Here is an 18,925-nt window from a genome sequence, read left to right as displayed (position 1 = left end):
TGGTAATCTTCAGATATTCAGATAAAGGTAATCTCTACCCCAGGAAAAGAGAAATGTCACCCTCAGGATTGACATAAACAATTTTTTTAGCAGAGATTTGTAGCAACTACATAATTGCTCTCCTTTGCATTTTTGCTGCTAGAAAAGAACATATTGGATTTAATGAAAATCATCAACAGTTGTGTTATCAAAATTTAGAATGGTTTTAAGCTTTGTTGCCGAGAGACTGATTTTCGCAGCATTTGGAGCTGGCAACATATTCTCCAGATTCTGTGGCTGCCCATGTTATCCAGTACAGTTTCTAGTGATCATGGCACTGGTGACTTGTAGCAGCAGAATTCGAGGAGCTACTGATGTTATCCAAAGCAGCTGCTAGCGATCATGGCAAAGCAGTGACTTTTAGCTATCTATAAAAGCATTATAGTCAGCTGTAGGAGCAACTCTGTATTGAGCTAGAAATTGTCAGAGAATACAAGCTATTTCTAGCTGCTACAAATTGCTGCTACAACATTTTCCATGTGATATCAGCATTAGGATATGATCAGGCCCAGACTGGGACAAAAAATAGGCCCGGGCATTTTGGAATGAGCAGCCCATGACATTTTAACTGGCCCCTTCTCCACTCTCCATCCTGATGGGAAAGGAGAGGGGGAAAACCGGCAAAGGTGCGTGGGGCGAGGGGGACTGGGAAGAGCAGGGGGGGCAGAGAGCACAGGAAAGAAGCAGGGGGGCTACTGAGCACTGTGGGGGGAGGCAGAGAACATGGGGGAGGGCAGAGAGCACAGGGGAAAGGCAGAGAACACAGGGAGGAAGAGGAAGAGGAGAGCATGGGGGGGCTGGAGAGCACAGGGAATGGGGGGTTGGAGAGCACAGGGGGAAGCAAAAACACAGGGTGGGGCGGAGAGCACAGGGAGGGCAGGAGAGCGTGGGTGGAGAGCATGGTGGGAGGTGGAGAGCAGAGGGGGTAGGGGGAGATCAATGGGGGGGCTGGAGAGCACTGGGGGAGAGGCATAGGGCACGGGGGGCACCGTAGAGCATGGGGGAGGTGGAGATCACAGGGGGGGCTAGACAGCACTGGGGGGCTAGAGAGTACTGGGGGAGAGGCAGAGGGCACAGGGGGGCAGCATAGAGCATGGGGGAGGTGGAGAGCCCTGGGGGGGCTGGAGAGCACTGGGGGGCTAGAGAGCACTGGGGGGCTAGAGAGCATTGGGGGAGAGGCAGAGGGCACAGGGGGCAGCATAGAGCATGGGGGGGTGGGGAGCACAGGGGGAGAGCACAGGGGGAGACACAGAGGGCACAGGGGGCAGTGTAGAGCATGTGAGGAGGTGGAGAAGAGGGGGACTGGAGAGCACTGGGGGGGCTAGATAGCACGGGGAGCTGGAGAGCATTGGGGGAGGGGAAGAGCACAGGAGGGAGATGGAGAGCACAGGGGGGAAGCAGAGGGCGGCAGCGTAGAGCATGGGGAAGATGGAGAGCACAGGGGGAGAGACGGAGGGCACAGGGGGGCAGCATAGAGCATGGAGGGAGGTGGAGAGCACAGGAGTGAGGTGGAGAGAACAGGGGGGCTGGAGAGCACTGGGGGGCTGGAGAGCATTGGGGGAGGTAAAGAGCACAGGGGGAGAGGCGGAGGGCACAGGGGGAGAGGCGGAGGGCAAAGGGGGCAGTGTAGAGCATGGGGGGAGGTGAAAAGCACAGGGGGAGAGGCGGAGGGCACAGGGGGCAGTATAGAACATGGGGAGGTGGAGAGCACCAGAGTGAGGAGGAGAGTACAGGGGGGCTGGATAGCACGGGGGGCTAGAGAGCAATGGGTGGAGGTGGAGAGAACAGGGGGGGCTGGAGAGCTCTGGGGAAAAGTGGAGGGCACTGGGGGGCAACGGAGAGCATGGGGGAGGTGGGGAGCACAGGGGGAGAGACGGAGGGCACAGGGGGCAGCATAGAGCATGGGGGAATTGGAGAGCACAGAAGGGAGGTGGAGACACTGGGGGGCTGGAGAGCATTGAGGGGGTGAAGAGCACAGGGGGAGAGGCGGAGGGCACAGGGGGGCAGCGTAGAGCATGGGGGGAGGTGGAGAACACAGGGGGAGGTAAAAAGCACAGGGGGAGAGGCGGAGGGCACAGGGGGGCAGCGTAGAGCATGGGGGGAGGTGGAGTGCACAGGAGGGAGGAGAGCAGGGGGGCTGGATAGCACTGGTGGAGAAGTGGAGGGCACAGGGGGCAGCGGAGAGCATGGGGGAGGTGGATATCACAGGGGGGAGGTGGAAAGCACACGGAGAGATGCAGAGGGCACAGGGGGGCAGCAGATAGAATGGGGGAGGTAGAAAGCACTGTGGGGGGGTAGAGACCACTGTGGGGGGGTATAGAACACTGTGGGGGGGTAGAGAACACTGTGGGGGCAGCAGAGATAAGCAGGATAGGAGGAGCAGTGGGGTGGCTGCATATAGAAGAATTATTCTCTCCATCTTCCTCCTGCAGTACCTGAAAGCCTGCGAGGGGGAGAGGAGCAGCAACAGACATTCAGAGACTGCGGGAGGAATATGGAGAGAATGATTCTTCTATATGCAGCCGCCCCACCGCTCCTCCTATTCAGATTACAGGGGGCCACACTTACGTTCTCCCCATTGTGGTCACGCCCCCCGGCACCAACGCCTGAACTATACTGGCGGCCATGGAGAGGTGTCTCCTCTAGCTCCTCCCCCCTTCATGTTACCGTCCCCTTGTGCCAATGGCTGAGCCTGAACTGAACTGGCAGCAGAAAGGTTAGGGGACTGGAGTGGGCTTAAAGAGCAGCCTGCCTTGGCCCCGAAAGCAAGGACATGTGGCCTGGTGGCCCCGGCCCACCGGGCAAATACCCAGTTTGCCCTATGGCCAATCCGGGCCTGGTTATGATCACCCAAGCAATAAGTGGAAGCAGAGAGGTGTAGCAATACTCCCCATTGTTTCATTGAACTCAAAAGGGTCAGATCAGTGGCATACACAGCATATCTGGCACCCTGGACAGATATTTTTTTACATTTATATAACTGCCCTCCTTTCCGTCCTTCATTAATAATCAGGTCTTTTTTATGTCAGTGAATAGTTGAAGGCAGGTCTGGGAAAATAGCAGTAAAACAGTAAAACTTTTTAAAGACTCTGGTCAGAAGTATTGGTAGACAGTGGCTAGCTGTAAAAATAACCCCCCCATCAGCATTGGTGGTCAGTGGCTGGCGTTAAAAATAACCTCCAGCATTGGTGGTCAGTGTCTGGCTGTAAAAATAACCTCCAGCATTGGTGGTCAGTGGCTGGCTGTAAAAATAACCTACCTAGAATTCGTGGTCAATGGTTGGCTTTAAAATGACCCATCGGCAATGGTAGTCAGTAACTGTAAAGATAAGCCCCCCAGCATAAACGGTCAGTGGTTGGCTGTTAAAATACCACCCCTCCACCCTGGCTGACTGATAAAATAACCCTGGCAGCAATAATGGTCAGTGGTTGGCTGTAAAAAGAAAACAGTATTGGTCGTGAGTGGCTGGTCAGTGGCAAACATTAACACCCCCAGCATTGGTGGTCAGTGATTGGCTGTAAAAATAACCTCCCAGCATTGGTGGTTAGTGGCTGGCTGTAAAACAGTGACTTTACTTTCAAGTGCACTTTCAGTGCAAAGTGGATTTTCCTTTAGTAAATAACCCCCAGTATATTGACCGCTTTACCCAAACATTTCTAAAAGATGTATTATCTGATGATATTAAAGGGGAGCTTTGTGATTATAGCCCATTGCCAGGATTTCCTGCTCTAATCTATTTTCATGTTCCTTGACTTAGAAAGGTGGTTATGTAAGTGATGCTTTAAAAGCCCAGGAAAACTGCATTTTACGTTAAATGGTATACAAGGCAAGAGTTATCCAGCACAGACAGTTAATGTTACTACTTTCATTAAAGGTGGCAATGTGTGAAAACTAATTTATTTTCTAATCAGAGACATAGAGAGGATGCTAGCAAGCACAGCACTGTTAACTAATAATGCCCATTCTATCAGATTAGCTGTTCTACTTGGCCCACATTGCCTACTGCTGCATCTTCTTACATAACACTGCCATCTACAGCCCCTTCACATCGCACTGCTGCATTAGCCCAGCCACTGATTCTTCCTTACCAAGGAAAATAAGAATCATGAATAAAAAGTGAACAAACGCACTGTTAAATATTTAATTGTCATAGTTTGCTGTTTGTTATTATATATATATAGCATTGTATATTCTGAACTGTGGAAGATGGAATAAATGTACTTAATTAAATACCATGGGATTAAAGCTTTCATTGTCATAAAATACAGTTTAGATCACTAATCACTAAAAACTCAGTATATGCTACTGTGACATTGGCAGCACACAAATAAGCTCAACTAAATACACCTCAGGGAATTGTGGTACAAAACAGACCATATGCACAGACGTTTCTTAACAGGTGGAGAAATAATGAAGAATGGCTTTTTTTCCCTTAATTAATAAGGAAAATGTAGCAAATTTAATTTTAATAACATTTTAATGCTCCAATCATTTCTTCATAGAAAAAGTGTCCTTGTATGAGTAAGGCCTCATGCACACGAGACGCAGATGAAACCTCTGTTAAAAAAAAGCTGAAACGCGCGTTTAGAAACGCGCGTTTTGCCGCGTTTGCATGTCGCGTTTAGACGCGTTTAGACGCGTTTAGACGCGTTTAGACGCGTTTGCGTTTAGACGCGTTTATAAAGATAACATCATGTAGACCCTCCCCAAGCTCTCAAAGCATTTTTTTTAACTATTTCTGCTATTTTGATCAGAGTGAGCAGCAGCAGCATAGAGAGCAGTTGTACACTTGCATTTGCCGTGTCACTTGCCACGGCACCTGCCACAAGTTGTGGATTGTCCACTTGCCACGTCACTTGCCACAAGTTGGGGATTGTCCACTTGCCACATCACCTGCCACGTCACCTGCCACAAATTGTGGATTGTCCACTTGCCACGTCACTTGCCACATCAACTGCCACGTCACTTGCCACGAGATGTGGATTGTCCACTTTCCACGTCATCTGCCATGCCACCTGCCACAAGCTGTGGATTGTCCACTTGCCACGTCACCAGCCACATCACCTGCCACAAGTTGTGGATTGTCTACTTGCCGCGTCACTTGCCACATCACCTGCCACGTCACTTGCCACGTCACCTGCCACAAGTTGTGGATTGTTCACTTGCCACGTCACCTGCCACGTCACCTGCCACAAGTTGTGGATTGTCCACTTGCCACGTCACTTGCCACAAGCTGTGGATTGTCCACTTGCCACATCACTTGCCACGTCACCTGCCACATCACTTGCCACGTCACCTGCCACAAGTTTTGTATTGTCCACTTGCCACGTCACTTGCCACGTCACTTGCCACGAGATGTGGATTGTCCACTTTCCACGTCATCTGCCATGCCACCTGCCACAAGCTGTGGATTGTCCACTTGACACGTCACCAGCCACATCACCTGCCACAAGTTGTGGATTGTCCACTTGCCACGTCACTTGCCACATGCTGTGGATTGTCCACTTGCCACATCACTTGCCACGTCACCTGCCACGTCACTTGCCACGTCACCTGCCACAAGTTTTGGATTGTCCACTTGCCACGTCAGCTGCCACGTCACTTGCCACATCACCTGCCATGTCACCTGCCACAAGTTGTGGATTGTCCACTTGCCACGTCACTTGCCACATCACCTGCCACGTCACTTGCCACGAGATGTGGATTGTCCACTTGCCATGTCACTTGCCACGTCACTTGCCACGTCACCTGCCACGTCAGCTGCCACGTCACTTGCCACAAGATGTGGATTGTCCACTTGTCACATCACCTGCCACATCACTTGCCACATCACCTGCCACAAGTTGTGGATTGTCCACTTGCCACACCACCTGTCACAAATTGTGGATTGTCCACTTGCCACGTCACTTGCCACATCACCTGCCACGTCACTTGCCACGAGATGTGGATTGTCCACTTTCCACGTCATCTGCCATGCCACCTGCCACAAGCTGTGGATTGTCCACTTGCCACGTCACCAGCCACATCACCTGCCACAAGTTGTGGATTGTCTACTTGCCGCGTCACTTGCCACATCACCTGCCACGTCACTTGCCACGTCACCTGCCACAAGTTGTGGATTGTTCACTTGCCACGTCACCTGCCACGTCACCTGCCACAAGTTGTGGATTGTCTACTTGCCGCGTCACTTGCCACATCACCTGCCACGTCACTTGCCACGTCACCTGCCACAAGTTGTGGATTGTTCACTTGCCACGTCACCTGCCACGTCACCTGCCACAAGTTGTGGATTGTCCACTTGCCACGTCACTTGCCACAAGCTGTGGATTGTCCACTTGCCACATCACTTGCCACGTCACCTGCCACGTCACTTGCCACGTCACCTGCCACGTCACCTGCCACAAGTTTTGGATTGTCCACTTGCCACGTCACTTGCCACGTCAGCTGCCACGTCACTTGCCACGAGATGTGGATTGTCCACTTTCCACGTCATCTGCCATGCCACCTGCCACAAGCTGTGGATTGTCCACTTGACACGTCACCAGCCACATCACCTGCCACAAGTTGTGGATTGTCCACTTGCCACGTGACTTGCCACATCACCTGCCACGTCCCTTGCCACATCACCTGCCACAAGTTGTGGATTGTCTACTTGCCGCGTCACTTGCCACTTCACCTGCCACGTCACCTGCCACGTCACCTGCCACAAGTTGTGGATTGTCCACTTGCCACGTCACTTGCCACAAGCTGTGGATTGTCCACTTGCCACATCACTTGCCACGTCACCTGCCACGTCACTTGCCACGTCACCTGCCACAAGTTTTGGATTGTCCACTTGCCACGTCAGCTGCCACGTCACTTGCCACATCACCCGCCACAAGTTGTGGATTGTCCACTTGCCACGTCACTTGCCACAAGTTTTGGATTGTCCACTTGCCACGTCAGCTGCCACGTCACTTGCCACATCACCTGCCACAAGTTGTGGATTGTCCACTTGCCACGTCACTTGCCACATCACCTGCCACGTCACTTGCCACGAGATGTGGATTGTCCACTTGCCATGTCACTTGCCACGTCACCTGCCACGTCACTTGCCACGTCAGCTGCCACGTCACTTGCCACAAGATGTGGATTGTCCACTTGTCACATCACCTGCCACATCACTTGCCACATCACCTGCCACAAGTTGTGGATTGTCCACTTGCTACGTCACTTGCCACATCACCTGCCACGTCACTTGCCACAAGATGTGGATTGTCCACTTTCCATGTCACCTGCCATGCCATCTGCCACAAGTTGTGGATTGTCCACTTACCACGTCACCAGCCACATCACCTGCCACAAGTTGTGGATTGTCCACTTGCCACACCACTTTCCACGTCACCTGCCACGTCACCTGCCACAAGATGTGGATTGTCCACTTGCCACGTCACCAGCCACATCACCTGCCACAAGTTGTGGATTGTCCACTTGCCACGTCCCTTGCCACGTCCCCTGCCACGTCACCTGCCACAAGTGGATTGTCCACTTGCCACATCACCTGCCACAAGTTGTGGATTGTCCACTTGCCACGTCACCTGACACAAGTTGTGGATTGTCCACTCGCCACGTCACTTGCCACATTCCCTGCCACAAGTGGATTGTCCACTTGCCACATCACTTGCCCCATCACCTGCCACAAGTTGTGGATTGTCCACTTGCCACGTCACCTGACACAAGTTGTGGATTGTCCACTCGCCACGTCACTTGCCACATCACCTTCCACAAGTGGATTGTCCACTTGCCACGTCACTTGCCACGTCCCCTGCCACAAGTGGATTGTCCACTTGCCACGTCACTTGCCACGTCACCTGCCACAAGTTATGGATTGTCCACTTGCCACGTCACATGCCAGTCACCTGCCACAAGTTGTTGATTTTCCACTTGCCACGTCACCTGCCAAGTCACTTGCCGCGTCACCTGCCAGGTCACTTGCCACGTCACCTGCCACAAGTTGTCTATTGTCCACTTGCCACGTCACATGCCAGTCACCTGCCACAAGTTGTTGATTTTCCACTTGCCACGTCACCTGCCAAGTCACTTGCCGCGTCACCTGCCAGGTCACTTGCCACGTCACCTGCCACAAGTTGTCTATTGTCCACTTTCCACGTCACTTGCCACTTCACCTGCCACGTCACTTGCCACAAGTTGTGGATTGTCCACTTGCCACATCACTTGCCACCTGCCATGTCACTTGCCACAAGTTGTGGATTGTCCACTTGCCACGTCACTTGCCACAAGTTGTGGATTGTCCACTTGCAATTGCAATTGTTTAAAATATTTTTCTAATGGTTTTTCATCATTTGCAATCATTTTTGAGATTTTTAATGTAAAAAAAAAAGGTCACCTTTAAAAACGCATATAAACGCAAACGCGGCTAAACGCGGTAGCGGCGTTTTGCCGCGTTTTACCGCGTTTTGCCGCGTTTTGCGTCTGAAACGCAGAAATTTTTGTTTCTGAACGCATTTTTTTGCTTCTGGAAAAACGAGATTAAACGCAACTGCATATAAACGGAAAAAAACGAGACTGTGTGCATGGACACATAGGATAACATTGAATGAGTTCAGGTGCAGTTGAAAAAACTGTCCAACTGCATCTGAACGCGCGTTTAACTGCGTCTCGTGTGCATGAGGCTTAAAAGGTTAAAGCTGAATTTTAGCTTAAATTTTTTTTTTCTCTACAGCTTTATTTACATTACTCTTGTGCAATTAAAGTGGATGTAAACCCTCACCTATACCCAGTGAAGTGAACGGCCTCAGATGATACACAGGGATAAAACAAATCTCCCTACATAAGTTTTACATGTACTTCTTCTGTCTTTCCCTTTCTACATTCTTTGGAAAGTGCATGACAAAGGTACCCCAGATGTATCCTAACCCCTTTGTATAACTAAATGCTGTACCCCCCCATCCTAGTACCCCAACTAGACTTACCAAAAATACCCTGACACAAAAGGTTGGAGTAAATTGGCCCTTTCAGCCCCTTTATTAACCACTTGCCGACTGTTGCACGCCGATATACGTCGGCACAATGGCAGCAGTGGGTAAATGGGCGTGCCTGTACTGACAGACAGTGTGTTAGATTAAATGCCTTCTCCCATTCTTCAACTTCAATTTGAACATTAATCTCATTCACCCATTTGTTTATGTATTCCGAGGGGATCGGGATGTTTTTTTTTATAATGAACATCTTATATAATGTTGATAGAACATGGTTTGGTTTAGAGTCTTGTACCAAAAGAATTTCAAGTTGTGCTTTTTTTTAATTCAGCTTCAGTGTGGTCAAGTGATCCAGATACAGTGGCATCTCTGTGTCAGGTAGTGCTCGAAAACGGGGCTGAATTCACAGTCATAATTTTACCTACCTGCCTTTCTGTAGTTGGCACTCCCTCCTATTTTCTGCAGCAGCAGTTCATTAACACAGGGGACACACAGCTTTTGAAGCTGAAAATTTTTTTTTACTGTGCTCTCTTTTATAAAAAAATCTGCAGATAGGTCACATTTTTAAGCAGACTTATACATTATTAAGCTTTACTGACATTTAAAATCGATGAAATCCTAATTAGACTACAGTGGTTAACAAACCCGCCCACTTGCCAGCCCTGCTTGCCAGCGCACTTGTCAGCCCCGCACTTACCCCATCCAGGTCGCGGACAGCTTCAGTGGCTTCTCCTCCCGGCCAATCTGGTCGCTTCTCCTCCTGGCCAATCTGGTGTCCAGACCCGCTTCCTGTCCTGATTGGCTGGGAGGAGAAGCAGGAAGACAATAGCGAATGTTAATTTGCTAATGTCACAAGTGGGTGGGCTCAGGGCACAGTGCTCTGCGCACCGAGCCCAACCTTTTTGAAGCCAATTAGAGGATTGGGCTCTAAAAACCTATAGAACTCTACACGTCCGGCACCACCGATGGAGATTAGGGGCCAGGGCATAGAGATTAGGGGGAGCTCTTCCAGCCACACCACATTTCCTTACTATCCATCCATATGTTCCACACGTCCATACTAATTTAACATACCAGCCTCAATTCTAATCTTCCACAAATATTTCATGGCCTCATAAATTATAAAAATAAAAGACCTTTTTATATCATAATGGGTTTGTGTATACTGACTCAGTCAGTTTACTAGGTAATTAAAGCAAATTTTAAACTGTCTGCCATGTATACCATTGATCTATGTACTATTGTTATTTAGACATATATTAATATATAGTTTATGTCATTACAGATTTGAATCTCAATTGGCAGAGCTTACACATAAGAATACATTCATGTTACCATTATTTACATTTTTAATTTCTCTTCATTTTAATATTTTCTCTCCATTATAGAGAGTCATCTAATATGAAATAACAAATATCAGTCAAAGATCTTGGATGGTACTTTGTAGGTTATTAATGGAATGGCATGAGTATGATTTATGTTGTGGTTTTCTTGGTATTCCTGCAGGGCTCACTCAATCTGTGAGGACACATCGTCTGAACTACAGCGTGTTATTGCATTGGATCCAAGAGGCCTTACGGAATCCCGCAGGAGTTCGTTCACAGGTAGAGGAGGAATGGCCAGGTAACCAAATAATAAAGAGGATGGAGGTTGAATTATGCAGATAAATTTAACACAGATATGCGTAAAGTGTGGTTTCATCTGAAAGCAGTGGTGGCCCATGCATTGTGGGTGCACAGGCGCCACTCCCCCTGACACCTGCGCCTCCCTCCCTATTCATGTGCCCGGCCCCTTTCAGGACGTCGGGCACATAAATTACTATGGCGGGATAGGTGGGGTGTGTTTTGAAGCACATGATTAGAGCCAGAGGCTCTAATATGCTTGAAAATAGGGTGTGCTCAGGGCACAGAGCACTGCGTCCTGATCCTACCTTGTTGTGTGGCATAGCGAATTCATTTTCGCTATTTTCACACTAACGTTCCTCCCTGCCAATCAGCAGGCAGATCAGTGAGACCTGTCTCCCGATTAGCCAAAGCATTAGGCAATCCTATTGGATGCCTAACACTTTGGCAGAAGAGGAGACACAACAGAGGAAGCCTGAAAACAAGCCAAGCAGACACAGGACCCGCAGCTGCCTCTTCCCACCAAGAACAAGAGCCGCCAAGGAGAAGAGCCACTGAACTGCCTAGGAGGAGAGCCCCATCACTCCAGGAGAGGATCGGTGAGTGCCACCGGACAGGCCTCACGCGGGGGGGGGGGGGGGTTGGCTAGCGGTTAGTGGAGTGACAGCCGGGCCTGGCTGCATATACTGGCCAAAAGTGGCTGCATTTGATGGGCACAAGTGGCTGCATCTGATGGGCACAAGTGGCTGCATTTGACGGGCACAAGTGGTTGCATATGATGGGCACAAGTGGCTGCATAGGATGGGCACAAGTGGCTGCATATGATGGGCACAAATGGCTGCATACAATGGGCACAAGTGGCTGCATTTGAGGAGCACAAGTGGCTGCATTTGACGGGCACAAGAGGCTGCATTTGATGGGTACAAGTGGCTGCTTATGATGGGCACAAGTGGCTGCATTTGATGGGCACAAATGGCTGCATTTGATGGGCACAGTGAGGCTGCAATTGATGGGGGGTTCAGTATTTTTCAGTTTTGTGCAATGTTGAGCACCAGCCACCAATGTCTGAAAGCAACAAGTTCTCAGTGGTGTAGATTAATTGCGGAAATTCAATAAAGCTGCTGCCCCACTTTATTGGCAATCCCTCCTGCTAATGTATTGAGCCGAATTCATGAAGCATCTAGACACTTTGGGGTTGATTTACTAAAGGCAATTAGCTTGTGCACTTTGCAAAGTGTAGTTGCACTCTGAAAGTGAAGTTGCTCCAGAGCTTAGTAAATGAAAAGAAGCTCTGTTGACTTCCATCATCCAATCATGTGCAAGCAAAAATGCTGTGTTTTTTGTTTCCTTGCATGTGATTGGGTATTCTTTACAAAGTGAAGCTTTATCTCATCTACTAAGCTTTGGAGCAACTGCACCTGCACAGGGCAACTGCACTTTCCAAAGAGCACAGCCTATTTGCCTTTAGTAAATCAACCCCTTTTGGTTCTGTCAGCAACTCGTGCACCATATTCAGGTAGTTCTAAAATTGTCACTTTTACATTGTGGCACATTGCGCGAAAAGGCAAAGGTATAGATTGGCATTTCTATGCAATTTTGTTGTGCCACATCCTATAGAAACTACAAAAAGAAAGAACATCCCTATTGGCAGACTTTGGAGGCACGTACAACAATACAGTAGAGTAAAAACTATATTTTTATTTGTACAAAATGTATATACGTAGTAGCAAAAAAGAAAGGAATATATATCACAAAACAATTTAAAAGATAGACAGCACTGTCTGTGCTACAAAGTTTATCACCCATACAGAGTTAGGGAGACCGAAGTACTCGTTACCCTACACGTTTCGGAGGTATTGTAATTAGGGCTGCAACGATTAATCGATATTATCGATAATAATCGATAATGAAAATCGTTGTCAACGATTTTCATTATCGATTAGTTTGTCCGCACCTTCTGCCTGTCTGTTAGTTGAAAAAAACGGAAACAAATCCTCTCCTCCTATGTCATCCGTCCTCGGCGGCGCACTCTGTGACCAGGCACGAACTCGCCGCTGCACGTCCGCGGCGCGCCTCTCCTCCTCGCTGATGTCACGTGACATTCACACAGATCTCAGCCCCGCCCGCTGCTGCCTCGAGGGAACAGAGAGGGCGAGAATCTGTGAGGAGGACACAGCCGAGCTGCACACAGAGTGTGAAAAAAGGTAGCAGCTATTGGCTAAAAGTTGTACCCAGCGCGCGCTGGCGCACACACACGGGGACACCAATGATGGGGCACTATCCCCCCCCCCGGCTGAAACACCAATGTGGCACTATTATTCCCCCCCCGCTGAAACACCAATGTGGCTCTATTATTCCCCCCCCCCAGAAACACCAATGTGGGAGGAATAACGCCCCATCATTGGTGTCAGTGGGGGGAATAGTGCCCCATCATTGGTGTCAGTGGGGGGGGAATAGTGCCCCGTCATTGGTGTCAGTGGGGGGGAATAGTGCCCCGTCATTGGTGTCAGTGGGGGGGGGATTGTGCCCCGTCATTGGTGTCAGTAGGCGGGGAATAGTGCCCCGTCATTGGTGTCAGTGGGTGGGGGAAAATGCCCCGTCATTGGTGTCAGTGGGGGGGGGAATAGTGCCCCGTCATTGGTGTCAGTGGGTGGGGGAAAAGTGCCCCGTCATTGGTGTCAGTGGGGGGGGAATAGTGCCCCATCATTGGTGTCAGTGGGGGGGGAATAGTGCCCCGTCATTGGTGTCAGTGGGGGGGAATAGTGCCCCGTCATTGGTGTCAGTGGGAGGAATAGCGCCCGGTCATTGGTGTCAGTGGGAGGAATAGCACCCCGTCATTGGTGTCAGTGGGAGGAATAGCGCCCCGTCATTGGTGTCAGTGGGAGGAATAGCGCCCCGTCATTGGTGTCAGTGGGAGGAATAGCGCCCCGTCATTGGTGTCAGTGGGGGAAATAGCGCCCCGTCATTGGTGTCAGTGGGAGGAATAGCGCCCCGCCATTGGTGTCAGTGGGAGGAATAGCGCCCCGTCATTGGTGTCAGTGGGAGGAATAGCGCCCCGTAATTGGTGTCCGTGGTAGGAATATAGCGCCCCATCCATTTTGTCCATGGTAGGAATAGCGCCCCGTCATTGGTGTCCATGGTAGGGATAGTGCCCCATCCATGGTGTCCATGGTAGGAATAGCACCCCGTCATTGGTGTCAGAGGGAGGAATAGTGCCCCGTCATTGGTGTCCCTGGGAGGAATAGTGCCCCATCATTGGTGTCCCAGTTTTTTCATTATTACTTTTAAATAAACGGAAAAATTGAACATTACGTTTTTTTTGTGATTTTATCCGATTAATCGAAAAAATAATCAGCCGATTAATCTATTATGAAAATAATCGTTAGTTGCAGCCCTAATTGCAATCACCTTCATCAGGGGTAGGTATGGGATAAAAAGCGTAATTCTAGTGGAGAACACAAATGACAGGACATTAGGTTAAGCTAAAGACATATAAGCAATGCAAATTCATCAAAAATTGTACTTACATAACAAGGTACAGAGATGTAAACATGCGGTATCTTATGAGTAAAAAAAAATTAAATCAAGCAGCCAGATTACGTGGCTTTCCAGTGTTCAGGGATGTACATAAGGTAAATTGGATTTACTAGATAGAGAGATAGTAAAGGGGGGGGGGGGCTGTAGATCCCCTTCCCCCCACTCTGATAAAAAGGGAGGTAGCACTGGATAGGAGCCGGGGGATACACTGAGGCGACAATGGCAGGAGACCCTGAAACAAAGGGGGAGAAAAAAAGACATAGACAATGTGGTGTTGAACAAAAAACACAGACTAATAGTGTAAAAAACTGGATACAAAATGGGATTGGTTAGTATAAGCTGAAAAGTACCTGCAGTAGTGCCCCCAGTAGGATAGGCAAATGGGTCAAAGCAACCAAATCTCCGAGGTGTAGTAGTGGCTGTAAAGGTATCAATATCATTTTTGTATATTACTTATTAAAAATGAAAGGCACAGCCAGGCAAAAAGCCACACCATATGGCGGAGACCGCCATAGGTGTATAACAAGGAGTGGATAAGCTAAGGGTCATTACCTGGAGAAATGTACAGCAAAGAGCCACCAGACCGTCTGCTCGGTGTCCCACAGCAAACAGCAGTGGAGTACCGGTGGACATTCAGTCTGGGGTTTAAAAGGAAACACCTCTCCAATCAGCTGGCGCACATCTGATTGCAGCAGCTGATGGAGAGGGAGGGGAGAGAGGGTCCGATGCTGGCATGCCCCCTGAGCAGTGTGAGCACAGCCCTGTCCACAGAGCATATGTCAAAAACACTAGGTGAGAAGGAGACAACTGTTGGAGCATTTTTTGCAAATGAAAGAAATACAAAATAACCATCAATCGCCCACAGTCTGGAGCTCCATGCAAGATTTTCATTGCCTCATGGGGTAAGGATGATCATGAGAAAAGTGAAGGATCAATCCAGAACTACACAGAAGGAGCTTGTGAATGATCTCAAGGCAGTTGGGACCACAGTACCAAACAAACCATTGGTAACACAATACGCCACCATGGGTTGAAATCCAGCAGCACCCGCAAGGTCCCCCTCTTCAAGAAAGCACATGCACAGGCCCATCTGAAGTTTGCCAAAGAACATCTAAATGATTCAGAGAAGAACTGGGAGAAAGTGCTGTGGCCAGATGAGACCAAAATTGAGCTCTCTGGCATTAACTCGACTTGCCGTGTTTGGAGGAAGAAAAATGCTGACTATGACCCTAAGAACATATATGTTTAAAGTTGTTAGACCAGTTCTAGGGACAGACTGTCATATCCACATCCCTAAGAAATAGGTTAGAAAACATACCACTCTCCCATAAGGTGATAGGACTTTCACGGATTTGTCACTGTCTCTGAGGTAATCACATACACAGTGAATAATAATAAAATATACATTTATTACAAAATATACAAAGCATAAAATTTGACATTAGATCATTGACCAAAAGTGATACTTAGTCCATATAAAAGCGTGAAAGACGCTTGTGTATACAGTAAGCCAATGCGTTTTGCAGAATCTTTATCCACTTCTTATGGGCAGCTCAACATGCATCTAAATCATCAGAGAAGTTATATGATATTGATTCAATGCAACCTGCAGCATCACAAAGAAAGGACGAACCCTCATCTGGTATATTTATCAATGATTTCAGAGTCACGATCTGGTCTGGTGGGCATTAGATTATATCAAGGGCAATATAGTCATCAACCAATAATTATCTGGATATAGCAGAGACAGCCTGCCTAGTTGTCCGTAGATCGAAAATACAGGTACCCCTCGGTCTCAGATCCGTGCCTCAATTCCACCATGGAATGCGTCCCTATGACCCTAAGAACATCATCCCTATAGTCAAGCACAGAAGTGGAAACATTATGCTTTGGGGCTGTTTCTCTGCTAAAGGTACAGACCGACTTTGCCGCATTGAGGGGTCAATGAACAGGGCCATGTATTGTAAAATCTTGGATGTAAACCTACTTCCCTCCACCAGAAAAATTGAAGATGGGTCATGGATGGGTCTTCCAGCATGACAATGACCCAAAACTGTTTGCCAGGGCAACAAAGGAGTAACTCAAGAAGAAGCACATTAAGGTCATGGAGTGGTCTAGCCAGTCTCCAGACCTTAATCCTATAGAAAATTTATGGAAGGAGTTAAAACTTCAAGTTGCCAAGTGACAGCCAAGAAACCTTAAGGATTTAGAGAAGATCTGTTATAAAGATTGGACCAAAATCCCTCCTCAGATGTATGCAAACCTGTGTCACCAACTACAAGAAAGGTATTACCTCAGTGCTTGCCAATAAGGGTTGCTCCACCAAGTAGTAAATCACGTTTTGCTTGGGGATCAAATACCCATTTTACTCACTGAACTGCAACTCAGTTTATAACATTTGTATCATGTTTTTTCTGTATTTTTGGTTGATATTCTGTCTCTATCATTTAAAATACACCTATGATAAAAAAAAAATATAGACCCTTAATTTCTTTGTAGGTGGGTAAATTTACAAAATCTGCAGGGGATCAAAAATTTGTTTCCCCAACTGTATTCCAGGGTTTGTAGCTTGATTTGCACTGTAGAGGTAGCATTAACATAAGCATAGGCGTAAACACAACAATTAAGAATGGATACTAGAGATATATTCTTGCCAAATAGAAGATAAGTCATGGTCTTCGCTGAAGACATTGCAAAATGTTGGGCTCCTGACATTTGCCAAAATATATTATAATTTATAATTCCAAAAATCTTAGCATATTATAAAAATATATTATTATAATGATCTTGATGTTATTAAATCAAAATGTCTGGATTTTCAGAAGTGTTTGGAGGCACAGACTGGACAATTGCACATGCCCACCCTAATGCCTAAGGTGCCCCTATTAGACAGGCCGGGTGCTCAGAAACAAATTGTATGGAAAAAATCCTATTTACAACAAGGTCCCAGACCAGTCAATATATAATGGAAGAGGCAGAATTTGACTTCATGTCAAAGCCTCCAGCAAGGAAAACAGTGAGCAGAACAGTAGTAATATCACCAAATTTCACTCAAAATATCTTAAAGCGGGAGTCCTCCGGGAGTCCGCGTTTTTTTTTTTTTTTTTAAAAGCCAGCAGCTACAAATACTGCAGCTGCTGACTTTTAAAATAGTGACACTTATCTGTCCAGCGCGCCCGCGATGTCGGCACCCGAAGCCGATCTCTCGATCGTCTCTCGGGTGCTGCCGCCGCCATCTTGGGTATTGGAATCAGGAAATGGAGCCTTTCGGCTTCATTTCCCGGTTCCCTACTGCGCATGCGCGAGTCGCGCTGCGCACTAAGGATGGACCCGCTGCCTCTGGGAACTGTGTGTTTCCCAGCAGGCAGCGGGGGACTTTTGGAAAGGGGCGTAATCTACGCCCCTTTCCGCAGAGAGCTTTCCCGGAAGTGGGTGCAGATACCTGTACTGTACAGGTACCTGCACCCCCCTCCCCCCTGAAAGGTGCCAATTGTGGCGCCGGAGGGGGGGAGGGTTCCGATGAGCGGAAGGTCCACTTTAGGGTGGACCTCCACTTTAAGACTGGCAGTCAAGGCAACGGAATCTTAGCTCTTACCCTACAGATATATAGTTATTATGCTATATGTGCAGAAGTGCCTAGGCACACTTACATACCAGAAAGTACATTGCTATTTTCCATAAGGAATTCTAGTTCTAGACGAGAGATAATTCCTCCAGGGCACTGCTTAGGAAAATGTATGCTCTAGATGTCCCTTATAACATAGCAAATCTTCATTTTTTGGGTTCAGTTCTGCTTTAAATGCAAATTTGGTATTTCATTATTGGTAATTTAGTGATTGTAAAGTCTCTTTTTTTTTTTAATACGGTAATAAACATGTTATAATTATTTGCCCTGTTGCAGTGGTTTGGTACAGAGCAGCCTGGATCCTCCACTTCTCGGGGCCCTCTTTGCTGCTCCTGGCCCTTCCCTCCTGTCGAGTGCCCCCACAGCTTGTAATGGGGCACCCGTGCTGAGCTGCAGCTCTGTGTGTCCATTCAGACATGGAGTTGCCATTTAGCCTTGCCCCCTCTCTCTCCTGATTGGCTAACTGACTTTGATTGACAGCTGAGGGAGCACATGGCATGGAAAGTTCTGGACAGCCGAGGGACTCTCGGACATTGCTGGACAGAAAAAGAAAAGACCAGGTGCGCCAAACTAAGTGCAGCATTAAAATTCACAATTTAATAAAATTAAAAAGCTGAGCCAAAAGGCTACTCACAAACATAGGATTAATACAGATGTATCAGGTGTGTCAGATGTCATTTGAAGGACAAGGTGCTTTGGTAGTCCAGGTTACTTTCCAACGTTAGGGGCTGGCTAGATGTAATATACAGTGTTCGCCTGTAGGAGGGCTGGTGGTGTGGCTGTAGAGTCTCAGGGTGAATCCGGAATACCCAATAGAGACGGCAGGCGAGCGTTACGCCCATCAGACTTGAACCGGAAGTCGGAACCGGAAGTGCGCTCCAGCTTGGAACGCAAATATCGGAAACCGGAAGTCACCAGAAGTCACGTGATACAGGTAGCCAATAGGATAACGCGTTTCAGCCGATTTGCAGAAGGCTCTGTCCTCTAGGGTCACTCTCTGAGCCGCTCTGTGTGCAGGAGGACTCATTGCTGCTCTGCTACTCTAATCTCAGCCTCCAGCTAAACAATCTGCTGCTCTGCTCTGCCGGATCTGAAGAAGCAGCGAAACTGTGAAACGCGTTATC

At 48.2% G+C, this 18,925-nt stretch overlaps 1 protein-coding gene across 2 annotated transcripts in view; it reads left to right on the top strand.

The window, feature by feature from the left end:
• The window catches only part of CNGA3 (cyclic nucleotide gated channel subunit alpha 3), an 81,973-nt gene that overhangs the window by 33,310 nt on the left and 29,738 nt on the right, over positions 1-18,925 (top strand). For both annotated transcript variants that reach the window (XM_077482766.1, XM_077482765.1), the window contains exon 3: positions 10,524-10,640. In XM_077482766.1, the coding sequence (XP_077338892.1) occupies positions 10,524-10,640 (117 nt within the window). The remainder of the gene's footprint in view (positions 1-10,523; positions 10,641-18,925) is intronic.

The sequence above is a fragment of the Lithobates pipiens genome, unplaced genomic scaffold (assembly GCF_037356315.1).
Source record: "Lithobates pipiens isolate NorthernLeopardFrog02 unplaced genomic scaffold, aLitPip1_a1.2 Scaffold_16, whole genome shotgun sequence".
Lineage (NCBI taxonomy): Eukaryota > Metazoa > Chordata > Amphibia > Anura > Ranidae > Lithobates > Lithobates pipiens.
This window is presented reverse-complemented; position numbering and strand designations above follow the sequence as displayed.